This window comes from Echinops telfairi, unplaced genomic scaffold (assembly GCF_000313985.2).
Source record: "Echinops telfairi isolate 266 unplaced genomic scaffold, ASM31398v2 ScPeMD7_10;HRSCAF=50, whole genome shotgun sequence".
In the NCBI taxonomy this organism is placed as follows: Eukaryota; Metazoa; Chordata; class Mammalia; order Afrosoricida; family Tenrecidae; genus Echinops; species Echinops telfairi.
In genome coordinates this window covers 12787696-12804091 of record NW_022103907.1, presented here as the reverse complement: position 1 = coordinate 12804091, position 16396 = coordinate 12787696, and the positions used below count along the sequence as shown (strand labels likewise).

At 41.0% G+C, this 16396-nt stretch overlaps 2 protein-coding genes across 2 annotated transcripts in view; both read right to left on the bottom strand.

The window, feature by feature from the left end:
* Positions 1 to 12491, bottom strand: part of ARHGEF33 (Rho guanine nucleotide exchange factor 33) — a 93024-nt gene extending 80533 nt beyond the window's left edge. The window contains exons 1-2 of the mRNA XM_045287031.1: positions 12400 to 12491; positions 6646 to 6718 (exon numbers count right to left, since the gene is read on the bottom strand). The gene's annotated coding sequence lies outside the window, so the exon portion shown is untranslated. The remainder of the gene's footprint in view (positions 1 to 6645; positions 6719 to 12399) is intronic.
* Positions 12492 to 15988: 3497 nt separating this feature from the next.
* The window catches only part of MORN2 (MORN repeat containing 2), a 6921-nt gene continuing 6513 nt past the window's right edge, over positions 15989 to 16396 (bottom strand). Inside the window, exon 5 of the mRNA XM_004711172.2 lies at positions 15989 to 16316. Coding sequence (XP_004711229.2) covers positions 16214 to 16316 — 103 coding nt within the window. The 3' untranslated portion in view covers positions 15989 to 16213. The remainder of the gene's footprint in view (positions 16317 to 16396) is intronic.

Here is a 16396-nt window from a genome sequence, read left to right as displayed (position 1 = left end):
TGCCAGGTAATTGATCAAACCTCGACACCGCTTCTCAATTGCTTTCTCTAAATAGTCCTCTGATTATCTCTCGTTCCTGCTCAAAACAAAACAAAACTCTTCTCTCTACAATAAAACACAAATCTCCAGGCCATCCATAATCTCTTTGACTACCCCCTCCAACCTTGTCTCCAACATGTAGGGGATATTCCAGGCTCCTTGATTTTCCTTGACATTTGCCTCTCTCCCTGCTTTGCCTCTCCCTTCCCTGCTGTCCTCCTTAGCTCCAGTCTTCAAATCCTTACTCATGCCCGAAAGTCTAACTCGGGGCCCATTTCCTCTCTGGGACATTCTGTCTTTAATCCAATAGGAAATTGTCTCTCTTTTCACAGAATATCTGTGGAATTCAACCAGAACAAAAACTAAGGGAGTGTGACCCCACCCTCTGATGCCCTACTTCGCTTTCATGGCTTTATTTTTCAAGTTATTTATCATCACATGACAATGTCATATATTTATGTATCCATTGCCCATCTCTGCCTGCTGACACCTCAAGAGGGTTTGGATGATTTGTTCAATGTCTTTCCCTAGGTCTAAAACAGGGTCTAGAACATAGCAAAATACAAAACAAAATTGCCATTGAGTTGATCCCAACTCATACTGACCCTACATGGGGTTCCTGGGGCTATATAAACTTTCACCAGAGCAGGAAACCTCATCTTTCTGCCAGAGAGCAGCTGGGTGGTGAGAATCATGAACCTTGAAGTTAGCAGTCCAGCGCTTCCTTGATAGTGCCAGACCGGGAATCAATCAATGAACCATCTTCATAGTTTGGAGAGACAATGTCAAGGGGATCTAATCCACTAAGATCAGCAAGTCCAACCTTGTTTCTTTACACATACAGAAAGAAGGCCAGAGGAGTTTAGGACCTTGGCTAAGGAGCTTGCTTTCCTTATCCTTCTTGGGACATAGAGGTTACCGTTAGGACAGAAAAAACATAATGGAGATAAGCACTGGAGAGCCAGCCATGCTGACTGGTGGGGCTTTCTCTCTCCCCAGGAGATGCTCAGTAAAATTCTCCATGCTGACCACCCTCCCCCCACCCCCCAGAAAAGATATAAAATAATGGCTCAGTAACAGACTCGATGTCTAGTACAAATATGGTAAGATTATGCATTTTGATAATACTGCTCTAATCTCAGCAAGGTTCGCCTCATAAATAAATGGAGTAAAATAGTTGTCAACTATATCCATTTCATTGCCTCTTACAACTACTAAAACTATTTCTTTGACATAGGGGAATTAATTTTTTAACACACCCTGTTCAGTTATCAGTTAATACCTTAGCCACTTTAGAGCAATGCTAGCTGCCGAAAGGAGATGGGAGTAGGGTCGGATGGAGAATCTGAGCTTTAACATATGGAAGATCTGGATTCAAATCTCAGCTCCGTGGTTTAAACAGCTGTTTCATCTTGGGAAAGTAGAAAACAGAAATAGCTTCTGGCATTATCAATAGTCATTTTTATGACTATCTTTGTTTTTTTTGGGTTTTTTTGGTCTAGGACATGGTTGGAAGCTCAGCTCTCACCAGGAATCAACAATGATAAAAAAGTTGGTTGGGGCTGGGCTTGGGGTCTATCTAGATTTATGGTTCTCAAAATCCATGGCCATGTGTTAGACATCTGTGGTCTGCAGCAGCTCGCTCAGAGGTAAGTCCCATCCAGGAGCTGACTCATCACTGCAGGAGCCAGAAATGAGAGCTTGTGTCCGTAACAATGGAGCTCTGGTGGCATAGTGGGTTATGAATTGTGCTGCTAACCACAAGGTCAGTGGTTCAAATCCACCAGCTGCATGTCAGGAGAAAGATGAGGTTTCTGCTCCTGTAAAGATTTACCATCTTGGAAACACACAGGGGCAGTTTTACTCTGTCCTATAGGGTTGCTATGAGTCAGTATAGACTCAATAGCAGTGAATATCTGTCCATAACCTTTCAACACAACTTCATGCAATCAGTTTCTTGACACCCCATGGGCCAGGAGAAGGGTTGGAGCTGGGTCAAGAAGTGGCCGATACAGTAGTTCTAAAGCATCCCTGGGCATGTAATGATGGTGTACCAGGACTTTTCTCAAGGAAAGGATCTTCTGTGATTGAATGAAATGCTATGCATCTCCTTAAGTGTGAGTGGGGGGTGTCGGTGGGGGGGGGCGGGGTTTAAGCATCCTAAAGGCAGACTTGAGTAAAAATGGACGATCCCCAGAAACCGTTCTAAGAAGAGCGAGTCTGTTTTCTTCCAGGACTTTTCTTCGGCTGAGTGATGCAGTCAGTGTGAGGGCTGAAGTGCTATCAGAGAGGCTTTCCTCCATGTGAGGATCAGCTTTTCCTTTATCCAAATCCTGGGCACCAAAAGAAAATCCATTCCAACAAATACCAGCATTGTTTGGTTTGGTTTTTTGAGCCTATCTGGTATACCCAGCTACCTAGATCCAGCTCTTCTTATGGAACCTTACGTTTCCACCTCATCTCACCATCCGCTCTGCAAACCACTACCATGCCTATCCTCTTAGGCAGCCCTTCCCACCTGGCCCTGACCCTGACCCTGACCCTGACTCTGGAGAGGCTGCCTGTGCTGGAGCTGGCCCTGTGTTAGGACAGCCAGTTTGACATTAGTTGATACGATTATGCTACTTTTAAGAACTAATGACTAGACCGGCTGAAATGACTTGATCCCTGTCTCCATTTTTATTGTATGTCAAACAAAGCTTTATCATATCTGGTGACAATTATTATGTGTGTGGTACTTGTTGCAGATGTTGATGGTCTGTGCATTTCGGTCATGCCAAGCACTTTCATTCCTCTGTGCTCTGCTCCTCTTGGCCTCCCTGTCTCAAATAGCTTTTCTGAACCAGTGAAGGACTCCTTCTTCAAGGCTCAGTCGGAACACTTCCTCCTCCGGGAGGTCTGCACCTGGATCCTCCACCTCACACTTCGTCAACCCTTCTTCCTCTGTGTTCTCATAGCGTATTATGAGTAGCTCCCCCTGCTGGCAATGACAGTGACAGGCTCTACGTGCGCTTTCCAGACACTTGAAATTCCATCAGAGAAGACATATTTCTTATTCCTACCCCATAGCACCTGGGCACAAACCGGATACTTACTAGAGTGCTGGGCTTATAGCTCCAAGATCAACATCACCTGATAGATGTTTTTACTCAATAAGCAGTTTAAAATATTGTCACCTTCTTTGATATCTTACAGAAAGGGGTACAAAATTGACTTGCACTTTCAGAAGAAATCACTTTTTTTTTTTTCATGGTAAATTTTTTTTTCTCTTAACATTTTATTAGGGGCTCATATAACTGTTATCCCAATCCATACACACATCAATTGTGTAAAGCGTATTTGTACATCATTTCTCAAAACATTTTCTCTCCATTTAAACCCCCGACATTAGGTCCTCATTTTTCCCCTCCCTCCCCGCTCCCCCCTCCCTCATAAGCCCTTGATAGTTGGTATTTTGTCATATCTTGCCCTGTCGGACGTCTCCCTTCACCCACTTTTCGGTTGTCTGTCCCCCAGGGAGGAGGTCACATATAGTTCCTTGTAATCGGTTCCCTCTTTCCTACCCACTCTCCCTTTACCCTCCCAGTATCGCCACTCACACCACTGGTCCTGTAGGGATCATCCGCGCTGGATTCCCTGTATTTCCATTTCCTATCTGTGTACATCCTCTGGTCTAGCCAGACTTGCAAGATAGAATTCGAGTCATGGTAGTGGGAAAGAAATCACTTTTTGAGGTGGACAATTAGGACAAGTTTGTCCAGTGAGGCTGAATCCCAGGATGTTTGTGCTTTGTGATTTTTTTTTCCCAAAGAAAAAAATTCAGAACTTTGTTCTGATAGCAAGGAGGGCTAATTTCTTTTTTACAAAGGTAAAATCAGGGATATTTCACTTAGACTACACATTTTATTTTTCAAGAGCTCACTATATAGACATGCGTAATACTGAGAAATCTTTCAGAGAACTACCCTTTGGCAAAGATCAAATGCCTCTGTTTTAAGAAAAAATTTATAAGACATGCAATAACCTTCTAATCAATTCTATTTGATTTTCCGTGGGGTCTCTTCTTAATAACCTGTTGTCAATGATTCCCCCAACAGATCTAAATTAAATGGTGCTGGCTTCTTATTTTAATCTTATTCCATCATTCAAGTGAATATTTCTCTGATCATGTAATTATTAATTAATCACAGACTTTTATCTACCTACAAAAATCTTGATTAAAATCCTTCTGTGACTTGTAAAGTTCAAGAGTTCTAACAGAAAAAAGGAAACCCCTTCATAATCTGGTCTCTGCCTAGCTCTGCAAGCTCATCTTTAATCACTTCAAAATACACTGCGCTCCATGTGTGATCCGAAGATTGGAAATAATAAAGTCCAAGACTTGAGGAGGGAATTGTATTAGAGTTTAAATTCTGAACACCCAGTTTCCAGAGGGTGATGGATGACAGTGAAAGCCCCCAAATCTCCATTGAATTCCCTTGGACCATTGACCAGATATGTGAAGAGTTAGAGTCCATTGGGGGAAAATGGATTACTGAAGGTATCATTAGCTTAAAAGTTAAGGTCTTACCATTTTTTTTCCCTTTTGAACCATTTTTAACTTTTTCAATTTTTTATTATTTTCTGCTTTCTTTTGGACCTAAGTTTATCTGTGTTTAAAAAACAAAACAAAAACAAAACACTGGGCTCTAATTACAAAGAAAAATGTGTGCTTTCCTCTTCTTTCTGGCCTTTGAACTTGACAAATGCTACTTCCTCATCTGGACATCCTTCTCTTATCCAGAGTTTTCTTCCCTGACCCCAGGCTAGCTGGTAAACTCCTAGGGTCCTTCGAGAGATTGTGAAGGTGTCATACACTCCTGACTTTCTTGTCCCATAAGAGTTAAGCCATTGCTTTTCTGTGATGCCACAGCATCTTGCCCACACTTCTTCTTCTTTTTTTAAAATCATTTTATTAGGGGCTCATACAACTCTTATCACAATCCATACATACATCAATTGTGTAAAGCGCATTTGTACATTCATTGCCCTCATCATTCTCAAAACATTTCCTCTCCACTTAAGCCTCTGGCATTAGGTCCTCATTTTTCCCCTCCCTCCCCGCTCCCCGCTCCCTCATGAGCCCTTGATAATTTATAAATTGGTATTTTGTCATATCTTGCCCTGTCCAACGTCTCCCTTCACCCACTTTTCGGTTGTCTGGCCCCCAGGGAGGAGGTCACATATAGTTCCTTGTAATCGGTTCCCTCTTTCCTACCCACTCTCCCTCTACCCTCCCAGTATCGCCACTCACACCACTGGTCCTGTAGGGATCATCCGCGCTGGATTCCCTGTATTTCCATTTCCTATCTGTGTACATCCTCTGGTCTAGCCAGACTTGCAAGGTAGAATTCGTGTCATGATAGTGGGAGCAGGGAGGAAACATTTAGGAACTAGAGGAAAGTTGTATTTTTCATCGTTGCTACATTGCACCCTGACCACAGTTCTCTTATAATGCTTGCATTACATTATTAAGTCTTTCACTTCAATAAGAGCAGGGTCCATACTCCATTAGGTTGTCCATGAATCCCTTGAATTATGGACAGAATCTTATGTAGGTTCATTTTCTCCAGAGAGAGGGTTCAGCACTCACATCAAACTCTCAAAGGAGTCCATAATTACTCTCTCAAAAATAAATTAAGAACCACTGCACTAGATCAGGCATTCCTAGGAGACACAGAGTCAGCTCCAGTCTTCTTTGATTTAATGTTCATGGAGTGAAGGGATATTCAGTAATATCATTTAAAGGTACATGTTTATGCTAATAAGCATACACAGTATATCATCCATTCAACCTATCGTAATCATTAATTTTTTTAAGCCGAAAAGAAAGGCGATACAGTGAAAAGTACACTGGACAAAAGGAAAGCTATGGAAGGATTTAGACCAAACCACTCAGAAAGGTTATGATTGAAAAGAGAAAGGAGGTAGAAGGGGATACTCGTCTGCCTTGGTTTTGACTGTTTAACAGTGAGCACTTTTGGTTTTTCATTTTTAAAAATGTTTTGAACCATGGAGCTTTTTTCTTCTATTTACGAGCTTTAAATCCCAGTTCTACTGCTGATTTAGTTTTGCAACCCCAGGGCAAGTTACATAAGCTTGATAAGACTATATCTCCTCAACCATAAAATGGGGCTCTTACCTGTTCCACATAGAGCTTATCTGAGAAGACCTAGCCCACAGTGAGGACTCAGTACATGGCAGTTGAATGTAAAGTAAATGTTGCCAGTTCTTACGAGTGTGTAAGTTTTTAAATTCTTAATGATATCTGTTATTTTGTCACATTCTTAAAGAAGAGTTTATCATTTTTTCTCAATAGTGGGTATGATTAGAAAGGTAAACATTCATGCATACAGTGAAATCTGTTTAAAAGCTAACTGACTGCTAAGTAATAAATGAATCCCATAATTTGTTTTATTTTTTGTTTGTTTTTAAACAAATGGAGACTATGCAAATTCTTCAAAACAACTGGTGTATTTATACACTGAGAATAACCACTGGTTTATATTAAAGGCCTCAGGTTATATGTGTCCTGTTTAGGAAAAGTTCTTGGCAATTTCCACTCACCTTGTGGCCTGTCCCCAACAGTAGATATCACATCATGTTTTATGAGGTTTTCTTCCTGATATTTCTAGTGGTTCTATAAAAAACAAAATGCCATTGATAATGACATGTACTTTGTATTAAAAACCATGCTCCTTCTTTTCTGGTTTTTAAAGGTTTTATTATTTGTGTAATTCATTATCATTGTTAACCATTTCTAAGCATTCAGACATATATAAAATAAAAAGTTCAGCCCTTTCATGTTGAAGTTCCTTGGGTTTGTCACCACAGTGTTTGTGAGTAGTGGGACTCATAAAAATAAATTCCTAGGTATTTGAAAAACATAGTTGATATACAAGATGGCTTAGGAAGAGGGGTGGCTTTGCTGAGTCAAAAGTTTTCAAAACATGTCATCTGACCCTAAAATGTTGAGAGCCACAATTTTCCCTAAGCATTTTAAATTAAATGAAATCAGCTACATCAATCCACAAGTGAAAACTTGTCATCGTATTTTCTGTAGGGGTTAATTGAGGTGATCTGCATTCAAAATTAAGCAAAAATCCATCTGAAGCACAGCCTATGATGATATGTATTTCCCCCCAACCAGACTGTAAGTTCCAAGCCTGTTTTATTTGTTTTTCATTCTCAGAAGTCTCCTGGGCAGTAAGGCAGGAAATTTAGGCAAGTCCTTGAATCCTTCTGCGTATTGGTGACTGATCTGTATAATTGCCTTCGTTAGAACCCTCAGCTCACTGGGTGGATAAGGGGATTGAGGGAGGTGAACCTGAGGGGCTGGAAGAGGGGGGGGGGAGAAGCCAAGTGGAAACTAAAGGCTTACTTAGTCATCATTGTCATTTTGTTAAGAACTCTATTGTATCCTAGGTGAATCTATTTATTCCCAGTTTGGTTTATTCTTTTTGTTCCCTCCATACCTTTACAGCAGATTTTTCATAAACTTTACACTTTCTCTTACATCTAATGCTGTACTTTGCCTTGAAAGGAAGATAAGAAGCTATGTAAGGCTTGACACTTGCTGGCTTTGTCACATATTGCTGATTGTCACCCATTACTCATTTAGTCATAGCCTGTCACCACCACCCGCCCTCCCCTCCAACGATGTCTCGCCCATTCTCTCACAGCTCTGTGTAGCCACCAGGGGAGATTTCTACCCAGGAGCTATCGATGGAAATCCTGTGAGTGCCCTGTGGGACGTCGTCTTAAGAGAACAGCACACCATTTCCTTCCCAGCCCTCCTTTTTGCTGGCTGGACATCAGTGAGAGAGACAAAGCCCGAGCCACCTGCTTGGACCTGGAGGTGACACACTAGTGGGGGTAGAAGAGCAGGTTAGAAGGACCTGCGGTCCCTGACACCCCGGAAGAGTTCTCACAATTCTTTACTGCCTAACTCTGTATGTTTTTGTTGGTTTGGGTTTGTTTGTTTGTTTGTTTAAGAGGAAAATAAACTTTTGGTTTGCTTAACCTTTTAAAAAACACCACACAACACATAATGATAAATCCAATCCTTACTGATAAGTTGGCCCTCCAGGAACCTGCTTAGAATTAAAGAACCATTTTTTTCATTCTCGAAGGTTTTTCATGTTTTCTTTGAGCCTATATATGGTTTCTATTTACTAGCAATTTTTCTTCTCAGAAAGAAGCCTCTAAATGTGTCACTATAACCCTTGTTTTTATCCTTTCTTCTTTGCATGAATCATACTATGGTCATTATTTATTTGGGTTTCAAATAGAAACCTTTAAAAATGGGGCCATTCAATTAGGAGAAAAAGAAGAGAGGTTTGGCTAAAAGAGCAGTTTTCAACTTTTGTTTGGCTTTTAGGGGGGAAAATACATGTTTATTTGAACCCAACATGTCTTTGTTAAGCATGTATCACACATATTGTGCAAGGCGCTGAGAGAAATACAGAGATGACATCATCCGGCTTCAAGCAGCGTCCAGTATATACAGAAAATGGTAAGACACAAATGAGTATAGCACAGGATAGATTCGTGCAAGAGGAAAACTATAAAGCACCTCAAACTTTTAGAGGAGAAAAGCTGAGTCCCCACTTGTGGGGATTGCAGAAAGTTTCGTAGAGAAAATGGCGTATGAGTTGGACAAGGTATAGAAATGCTACGAGCGAATCAGGAGAGGAGAAGTGGAGGAAGAAATGCAGGTAGGACGGAGGGCATAGTACACGGTAAGGCGAGGCAGGTAGGTTGGGGGCAGGGGGAGGGCCGTGTTTCTCTTCTTTGGAGCCTGTGTTGCATTGTCAAGAACATGGACTCAAGCAGGGGTTTCCCAAGATCACATGTGCTCTGTAATTGGTTGACTCCCAGGGCACAAGAAAGGAAGGACTGCTGTGAAAAGCCCCATTAGTGGGAGCCTTCAGTAGTCCAAGGGCGGGGGCAGGAATGATGGCCTCAATAGGGAAGTGACTACCATCAGAAAGGAAAAGAGGGACTAGAGAGGAGCAACACTCTCAAGGTTAGTGCATGAGATAAATGAATGTTTTGCCAAAGAAAAAGTTCTATTGTAATTCCCAGACTTAGAAGTGAAAGATCTGTCCAAAAAAGAGCATTAAAAAAAACCCCAAACCTTAAATATCATTTTAACTGGGAAACTAAAAGGCAGTAAATATGCTGTAATAAGGAAGTATTGGGGTTTGACAATCTTACCAGAGCCTCAAGTTTTCTTTTCCCCAGATGTCAACTGAGGGGATGCCCTGACAGACCTAGGAGACCCGGTGGCATAGAGGTTACACTTTTGAGCTGAGATCCTCAAGGTCAGCCGTTCAAAACCACCAGCCCCCCAGCGGGAGCAAGGCGGGGTTTTCTACTCCCATCAGCACTTAAAGTTTCAGAAATCCACAGGGACAATTCTGCCCTCTCCTGTGGGGTCACCTTGAATCGGCATCAACTGGATGGCCGTGAGTTTGCCGTGTTTACTGACTGGTTCTAATAGTCCTGTCCTGAAGGACGTGGGGATGCCCAGGAATTGAAAACACCTCAGCAAAGACAATGTAACCCTCTCTTCCTTTCCATTGTTCACCCTTTGCTCTGATGTTGTTGCCACCAGCGGGTGTTGCTCTGAATTGGAATCGACTTAATGGCAAAGAGATTGGCTTTGGGGGTGCTTGGGGAGATGATTTTGTGTCTCCCCAGTTGTCCTTTTATCCACCTCTATCCACCACACACTCCATAAGAAAACCCCATGAAAATTCGAGAGGTGACAGCTTTCTAGAGAGCATGAGGATTTTCTCACACTTGCTACTCTAGCAGAGCCTGGAGGCACTGGAAAGGCGTTGTAGCCACATAAAGACATTGTATCTTCAAATAACCCTTAGATGATTCCTTGCCAGCTTACCCATTCCAGATCATGGCCACACTGCGTGCGTGTCACAGAGCAGAGTGGCACTGGGCAGGGTTTTCCATGACTGATATTGGCAAGTAGCTGGGCAGGCCTTTCCTTTGAGGGGCCTTGAGGTGTGGACACAAGCCTCCAGTGTTCGTGCCAGCAGCAAATTGTGGGAATGGCACCTGCTAGCTACTCCTTTGCCTTTAGTAAGGGCTGAAAAGGATCGATTCTCAGGAGTTCTGTCTAGGGAGTTCTACATATGGGCAATTTGAGACACTACTTGTCATTTTTCAGATTGTGTAGGAAGGTTTTAAACACGTATTAATAGCTACTAACCCAGTGCCATTGAATGGATTCCGACTCACAGTGACCTACAGGACAGATGAGAACTGTTCCTTAGGATTTCTGAGACTAAATCTTTACGGGAGCAGACAGCGTCACCTTTCTCTCTCTAGCAGCTGGTGGGTTTGAACCGCAGGCCTTGCAGTTAGCAGCCCATGCTTAACCCACTGCACCACCAGGGCTTCATTAATATCTACTAACTTCTCTTTTATCAATAAAAGCTCAGTTTCAACTTCAGTAGGCCAGGAACAGACACCAAAAAACCCATCAAGGCACCAATCGGAAGGGCAACCTGTGTATTCTGTATAATATTTAGCAATTCATGCTTTGTTTAGTTCATCTTATTTAGGGCACTGAAAGTGCTTTACAAATAAGTATTTTTTCTTCTGCAACTACCAAGGTGATTCCTTGGATGTTTTAAAAGGGGTCAAATGATTAGCCTAGTCTTAAGAGGAAGAGCGACTGTTTTATTGTCAAAACTATGGATATTAGTTAAGCTGCTTAATTTTCATGTAGAGTAGGGGAGGGTTGTGGAGGGAGTAGGAGTGATTGGGAGAATCAACATTACTCTGTGAGATGATTATCATGAATTATTAAACACTATTACATTTTTTACTTTCCAGAAATTAAGAGGGGGAAAAAACTGAACCACTTATAAATTGTTCTAAATCTAAAATTCAAAGATTTTTAACCTGGGACCCATAGTTTGGATTCAGGGCATGTGTAAGTCTCCTAAAATTGCATGCAAAATTTTGTGTAATTTTAATTTTTTGCCAAGGGGGTGAACTGATTTCTAAAATCTCTCAGAGGAATCCTTGACCCAATAAAAGGTTAAGAAGCAGTGCCCGGAAAAGAACTAGAAAAGGAAGCAGTTCTTTGAATGCCCATGGCTTGGGGTTACTAGGAGCTGGCTCTGTTGATGTAAAGACTGGGAAGAAAAGGAGGGGAGACAGAGAACCCAGGAGTCCTATCACCTCTGTCTCAAATCAAATCAACCCAATATGGGCTGTAAAACATGTACAAAACACATGACCCTTCACTTTTTACTTTAAATGCAGTTTATATTTGTATTGAAAGTCAACTCTAGCCTGCTCGTCTTTCTTTCAAAAGCTTCTGAGTTTTCAAACTAATTTGGGCTGCATTTTCAGAACCCATATTAACAACGAAAATTTAGATGTTAACAATTAACCTTGTGAAAACTGTTTAGAACAAATGTGGGTCACAAGGCTATTTCTCCAGCATAAGTTTCTGATCATTTAACGTGGGTTCTTCAGATGAAGAGTTCAGGGAAAGAGGCAAACCCATTTATGGCAATAGAATGTCATGAAAGGGACTATTTTTTAAAGACAAAAAAGAGATACAAGGGTGAAATTCTATATATTCAGACTACATTTCCTCTAGTTTTAAATCTAAAATACTTAATTTCAAGACGAATTATCATGAAAGCCTATTCTCACAGAACACATGTCAGTGAAACCTAGTAACATCCCCTCATGCTCCCCAAACCCAACACGATGCTTAAAATGTTCATAACAAATGCTCCTGTACAAGCAATCAGCGTACCTTTGCTACACATCCTGGCTTGAGCGGTGACAAAATAACCTATCGTTTTCCTGCTTTACAAAAGGCTTATTAAATCAATGTCCCTCCACTTCTAATCTTTTTCATCCTTTAATTATACATAGTCCCAAAGAGGCATGTTTATATTGGAATTAAGTCATCTTGGTAAATTAAGAATCCTACCATCCTTTCTGTGTTAGTGCTCTCGAAATCTGTGACTTCAAATAAAGATGTAAATTTGCAAGACTCTTTAGTCTGCAAAACATTTCATTAGCTGACAGATGTTAAGACAGAACCTAAAAATTAAATAAGGATTAAGCAGAATCTAAAAATAAATGGATGTTTTATAAATTGGTAGAACTTTTGAATGAAAAGTTGTTCCTTGGAATGGCTGCCTTAAATAAGTGTTAGCTTATGAATCTAAATTAGTAACATGATAAGGATGTATGGGTTTTCTTCTCTTAAGAAACTATTTCCCTCTTCAATGTCTCTGAAAAAAAATCACAAAAGCAGACACTTACCCCATCGTGCTTGCCGTGTTTAAATCATGCTCAGATCCAGGCTTAGATGAGTTCTGGATTAACTTAAAGGTAAAAGCAGCAGTACAGAGGTAGCTGATTTGACTTCCCCTGAAAAGAGCTCATCATATTCTAATGAGGTCTTTAAATGGGAAAAACTAACATCTCTGCTAATTATGTAAGCTCCAGGTCAAATTCTAGCACCCACTAATCAAATAACTGAACCTCCTGTAGTTTCAAGGAGTAAAAAGAAAAAAAATGATTTAAGAAGAATGACTTTGGAAGTTTATCACTGACAACTGATTTTTTTGTTGTTGTTGTTGTTGTTGACAACTGATATTTTTTAAAGCAATAAAAAGTTAGGTTTTAAAAGTAAAACTCATACCTTACCTTTTGTTTGAAGAAAAATATTACTGAGGAGTTCCCCAATAATTTGACAGTAAAACAGGTATTTTTATCAAGTATTTTCTAGATGTTTGGTGTTCTGGTACTTGAAAACATTCTCTCACCTTATTTTACTTGACTAGTATTTAACACCTCATACATTCCAGGACGGCGTAATAAATACTTCATACTAAAACCAGACCACCTAACAAAAAGCAACACATTTAAGAATGGCTGGTTTGGAAAATGTATCTTCACTTATAAACAGGGTCTTTTGAAATAAAACAGAAAGCTATTGAAATGAAAAACTAAGAAAAATGAAATTTTATTTAAACATTTTAAAAAGATATCTGAACCAATTTACAGCTATACAGTTTTAAAAATTACAATAAAAATAACATACTCAGGTTACAAATACTCATATTTTGAGTAAATAAATACGACAGATTATGTTATCTAACGACTGTCATCTTGAGAAAACAGTCTCAACAAAAAGCCAGGTCTTTATTCTAACTCTCTAAATGTAGTTTCTAGGTAGTGCTCTGATACTTTATTATCTTATCAAAAAAGTACAGCAGCTTTCTGAACACTGGCTATGTGAAGACACAGAGATCTACTTTTCTAGAAATTGAGATACAGATACAGACATGTAGATCAGTGTACATACAGCTTGAATACTATAAAGTTCACCCTTTTGAGATACATGATATAGAGATGTTTAGGACATTCACAAGATTGTACAAACATCATTATCCTTGCAGTTAGTAGCCCAATGGCTAAGTTAACTGTGTTCCCCAAACCCTAGTACCGCTCATCCCTCTCCCCACCTCCCAAACCTCCCTCTCCACCCTACCCCACTCCCAACCACTAATCAGCTTTCCGTGTCTATGCATTTATTTGCCTACTGTGTTAGTCTGGAGAAACAAATCCACAGAAACGCCTATGTATATAAGAGAGAGTTTTATATAAAGGCTAAGTGTACATTAAGAAAGCATCCCAACCCAGTGCTGTCTAAGCCCACAAGTCCAACATTAGCCCATATGTCCGACGCAGAGCTACAAAGTCCTCCTCAAACTCACAAAACACACACAATGACGCTGACTGCAGGAGGAAAGCCAAATCAGCGAGCTTGTAAGCATTTCAGTGCTGGCAGGGGTCTCCACACAGCTGCTCCAGCACCCAGGGCTGCATTGGGGTAGTCCATGTGGCTTCTCCTCAGGGATGTCTTACAGGAAATGAGCCTTGCCAGCTGAATTAGGGAACTGGCTAAGGCAGCTGCACCTTGGTCTGACCATCAGAGAGCAAGAGACCTGAGAACTCGAAAGGCGAGGCTCACCGAGCCATTTATCTCTCCACCTTTCAATTAATCCCACATGTTTATTGAAGGAAATACTAAAAATTATCTGATAAGGGGCTATAGTTAGTTCTGGCTCAACAGCCCCATTTGACAGAGTGTAGTTTCCTAGACTGTAATCTCCATGAAACTCATATCTGTATAAGGGAGAGTTTTACGTATAGACTAAGTGTGCATTCAGAAAACATCCCAACTTAGTCCAATTCAAGCCCATAAGTCTGACTTAACCCATATGTCAGACACTGAACTACAAAGTCCTCCTCAAACTCACAAAACACACACAATGATGCTGAATGCAGGAGAATCACAGGCCAGTGGATAGAAAGTCTGTGAATCCAGTAGCGGTGTAAGCATCTCGGCGCTGGCAGGGGTCTCCACACAGCAGCTCCAGCACCCAGGGCTGCATCAGGGTAAGTCCCTGTGGCTTCTCCTCAGGGATGTCTCGCAGGAAGTGAGCCTTACCAGCTGAAGCAGGGAACTGGCTAAGGCAGCTGTACCCTGGTCCGACCATCAGAAAGCAAGAAACAGAGAACTAGAAAGATGAGGCTCACCAAGCCATTTATTTCTTCTCCCTTCAGTTAATCCCACGTGTTTATCGGCCAGGTTGGCACAATAAACATTGACTATCTCACCTATTCATGACATTCCATATAAATGGAATCATACAATATGTGGTCTTTTGCGACTGGTTTCTTCTCCTTAGCCCAGTGTAGTGTAGTGAGTTATAAATTGGGATGCTTACCACAAGGTCAGTAGTTCAAATCTGAGGAAGAAAGATGGGGCGTCTTATTTCCATAAACAGTTACACTCTCAGAAACCCACAAGGGCAGTTTTACTCTGTTTTATAGGGTCACTATGAGTTGGAATTGATAGTAGTGTTTGTTTGTTTGTTTGTTGTTTGGGAGTTTTACATAGAGCTATATATCTTGTTTAGTCATCAGTTAGTTGATGGACATGGGTTGGTTCCACATTTTGACTATTAGGAATAATGCTGCTATGAGCATTCACATACAAGCCTTCCTGGAAAGAGGTTTTAAATTTTGGGGGGCATATATTTTGATGTAGAATTGCTGAGGGATATGGCAATTCTATGGTTAACATTGGAGGCACTGTTTCTGCAGTGGCTGCCCCATTTCCCATTCCCCACCAGCCACTTTTGAGGAGTCTGGCTTTTTTACATCCTCATGAACATCACGGACTGACTTTTTTTAATGATAGCTATCCTAGTGGTCGAGAAGTAAACTACACTGTGGTTGATTTGCAGTATCTTTTCATATGCCTATTATCCATTTGTCTGTCTTCTGTGGAGAAAGTTTTATTCAAACTCTTTGCTCACTTTCTAATTGTGTTGTCTTCATACTGTTGTTAAGGACCCCTGGTGATGTAGTGGCTGCAAGGTCAGCAGTTTAAAACCACCAGCTGCTCTTCGCTCCTCGGGAGAAAGCCGGGGCTTTCTACTCTCATGGAGTTCCAGTCTTGAAAACTCACAGGAGCAGTCCTACCTGTCCTATGGGGGTGCTATGGTTTGGCATTGACTCAGTGACAGTGAGTTTGGTTTGGGTCTTGTTGCTTAGGAGGAGCCATTCATATATTTTTAGATACTAACCCAAAGCCCTCAACGACTAACTGAAAGGTTGATGGTTCAAACCCAACAACCCTTCTGTGGAAGAGATGAGGTAGTCTGCTTCCATTGAGATTACCGTCTAGGAAACTCCACTCTGTCAAATGGGGCAGTTGAGCCAGCACTAACCACAGCGCCTTATCAGATCGTTTTTAGTATTTCCTCCCACTCCTGAAAATGTCCTTTGTTGCATAGATATACATTTTAAAAGATGATAAAACTGATGCATAGGGTTAGAAACAGACTTTGTTTAATGAAACACACTAACCCTCAATTGAATGACATTTTATTTTAAATCACTTATAAAATGATGAATGCAACGTTGAGAAAAAACACGAGTGATGGTTTTGTTGGAGAAGTATAGAAGTACTGTATAAAGTCACTTCAGATGACAGATTCAGTTGCTCTACATACAATTAAACGCTTCAATTACCACATTCCAGGGCATTGTTGAAGATCTACATGAGCAGCTTCAGCTTCAGGCCGGGAGCCGCAGTGAAATGAAAGTTCCCGCACCACTCCAGTCCTTGTGTGTCAGTATACTGCCCTTCACCTTCCACCCTGCACGAGTCAAAAATAGCTTTCATCATTAACTGAGGCCAAAAATGGGCTTTCCAGGTTCAGTACAAGGTTCTCTAGCA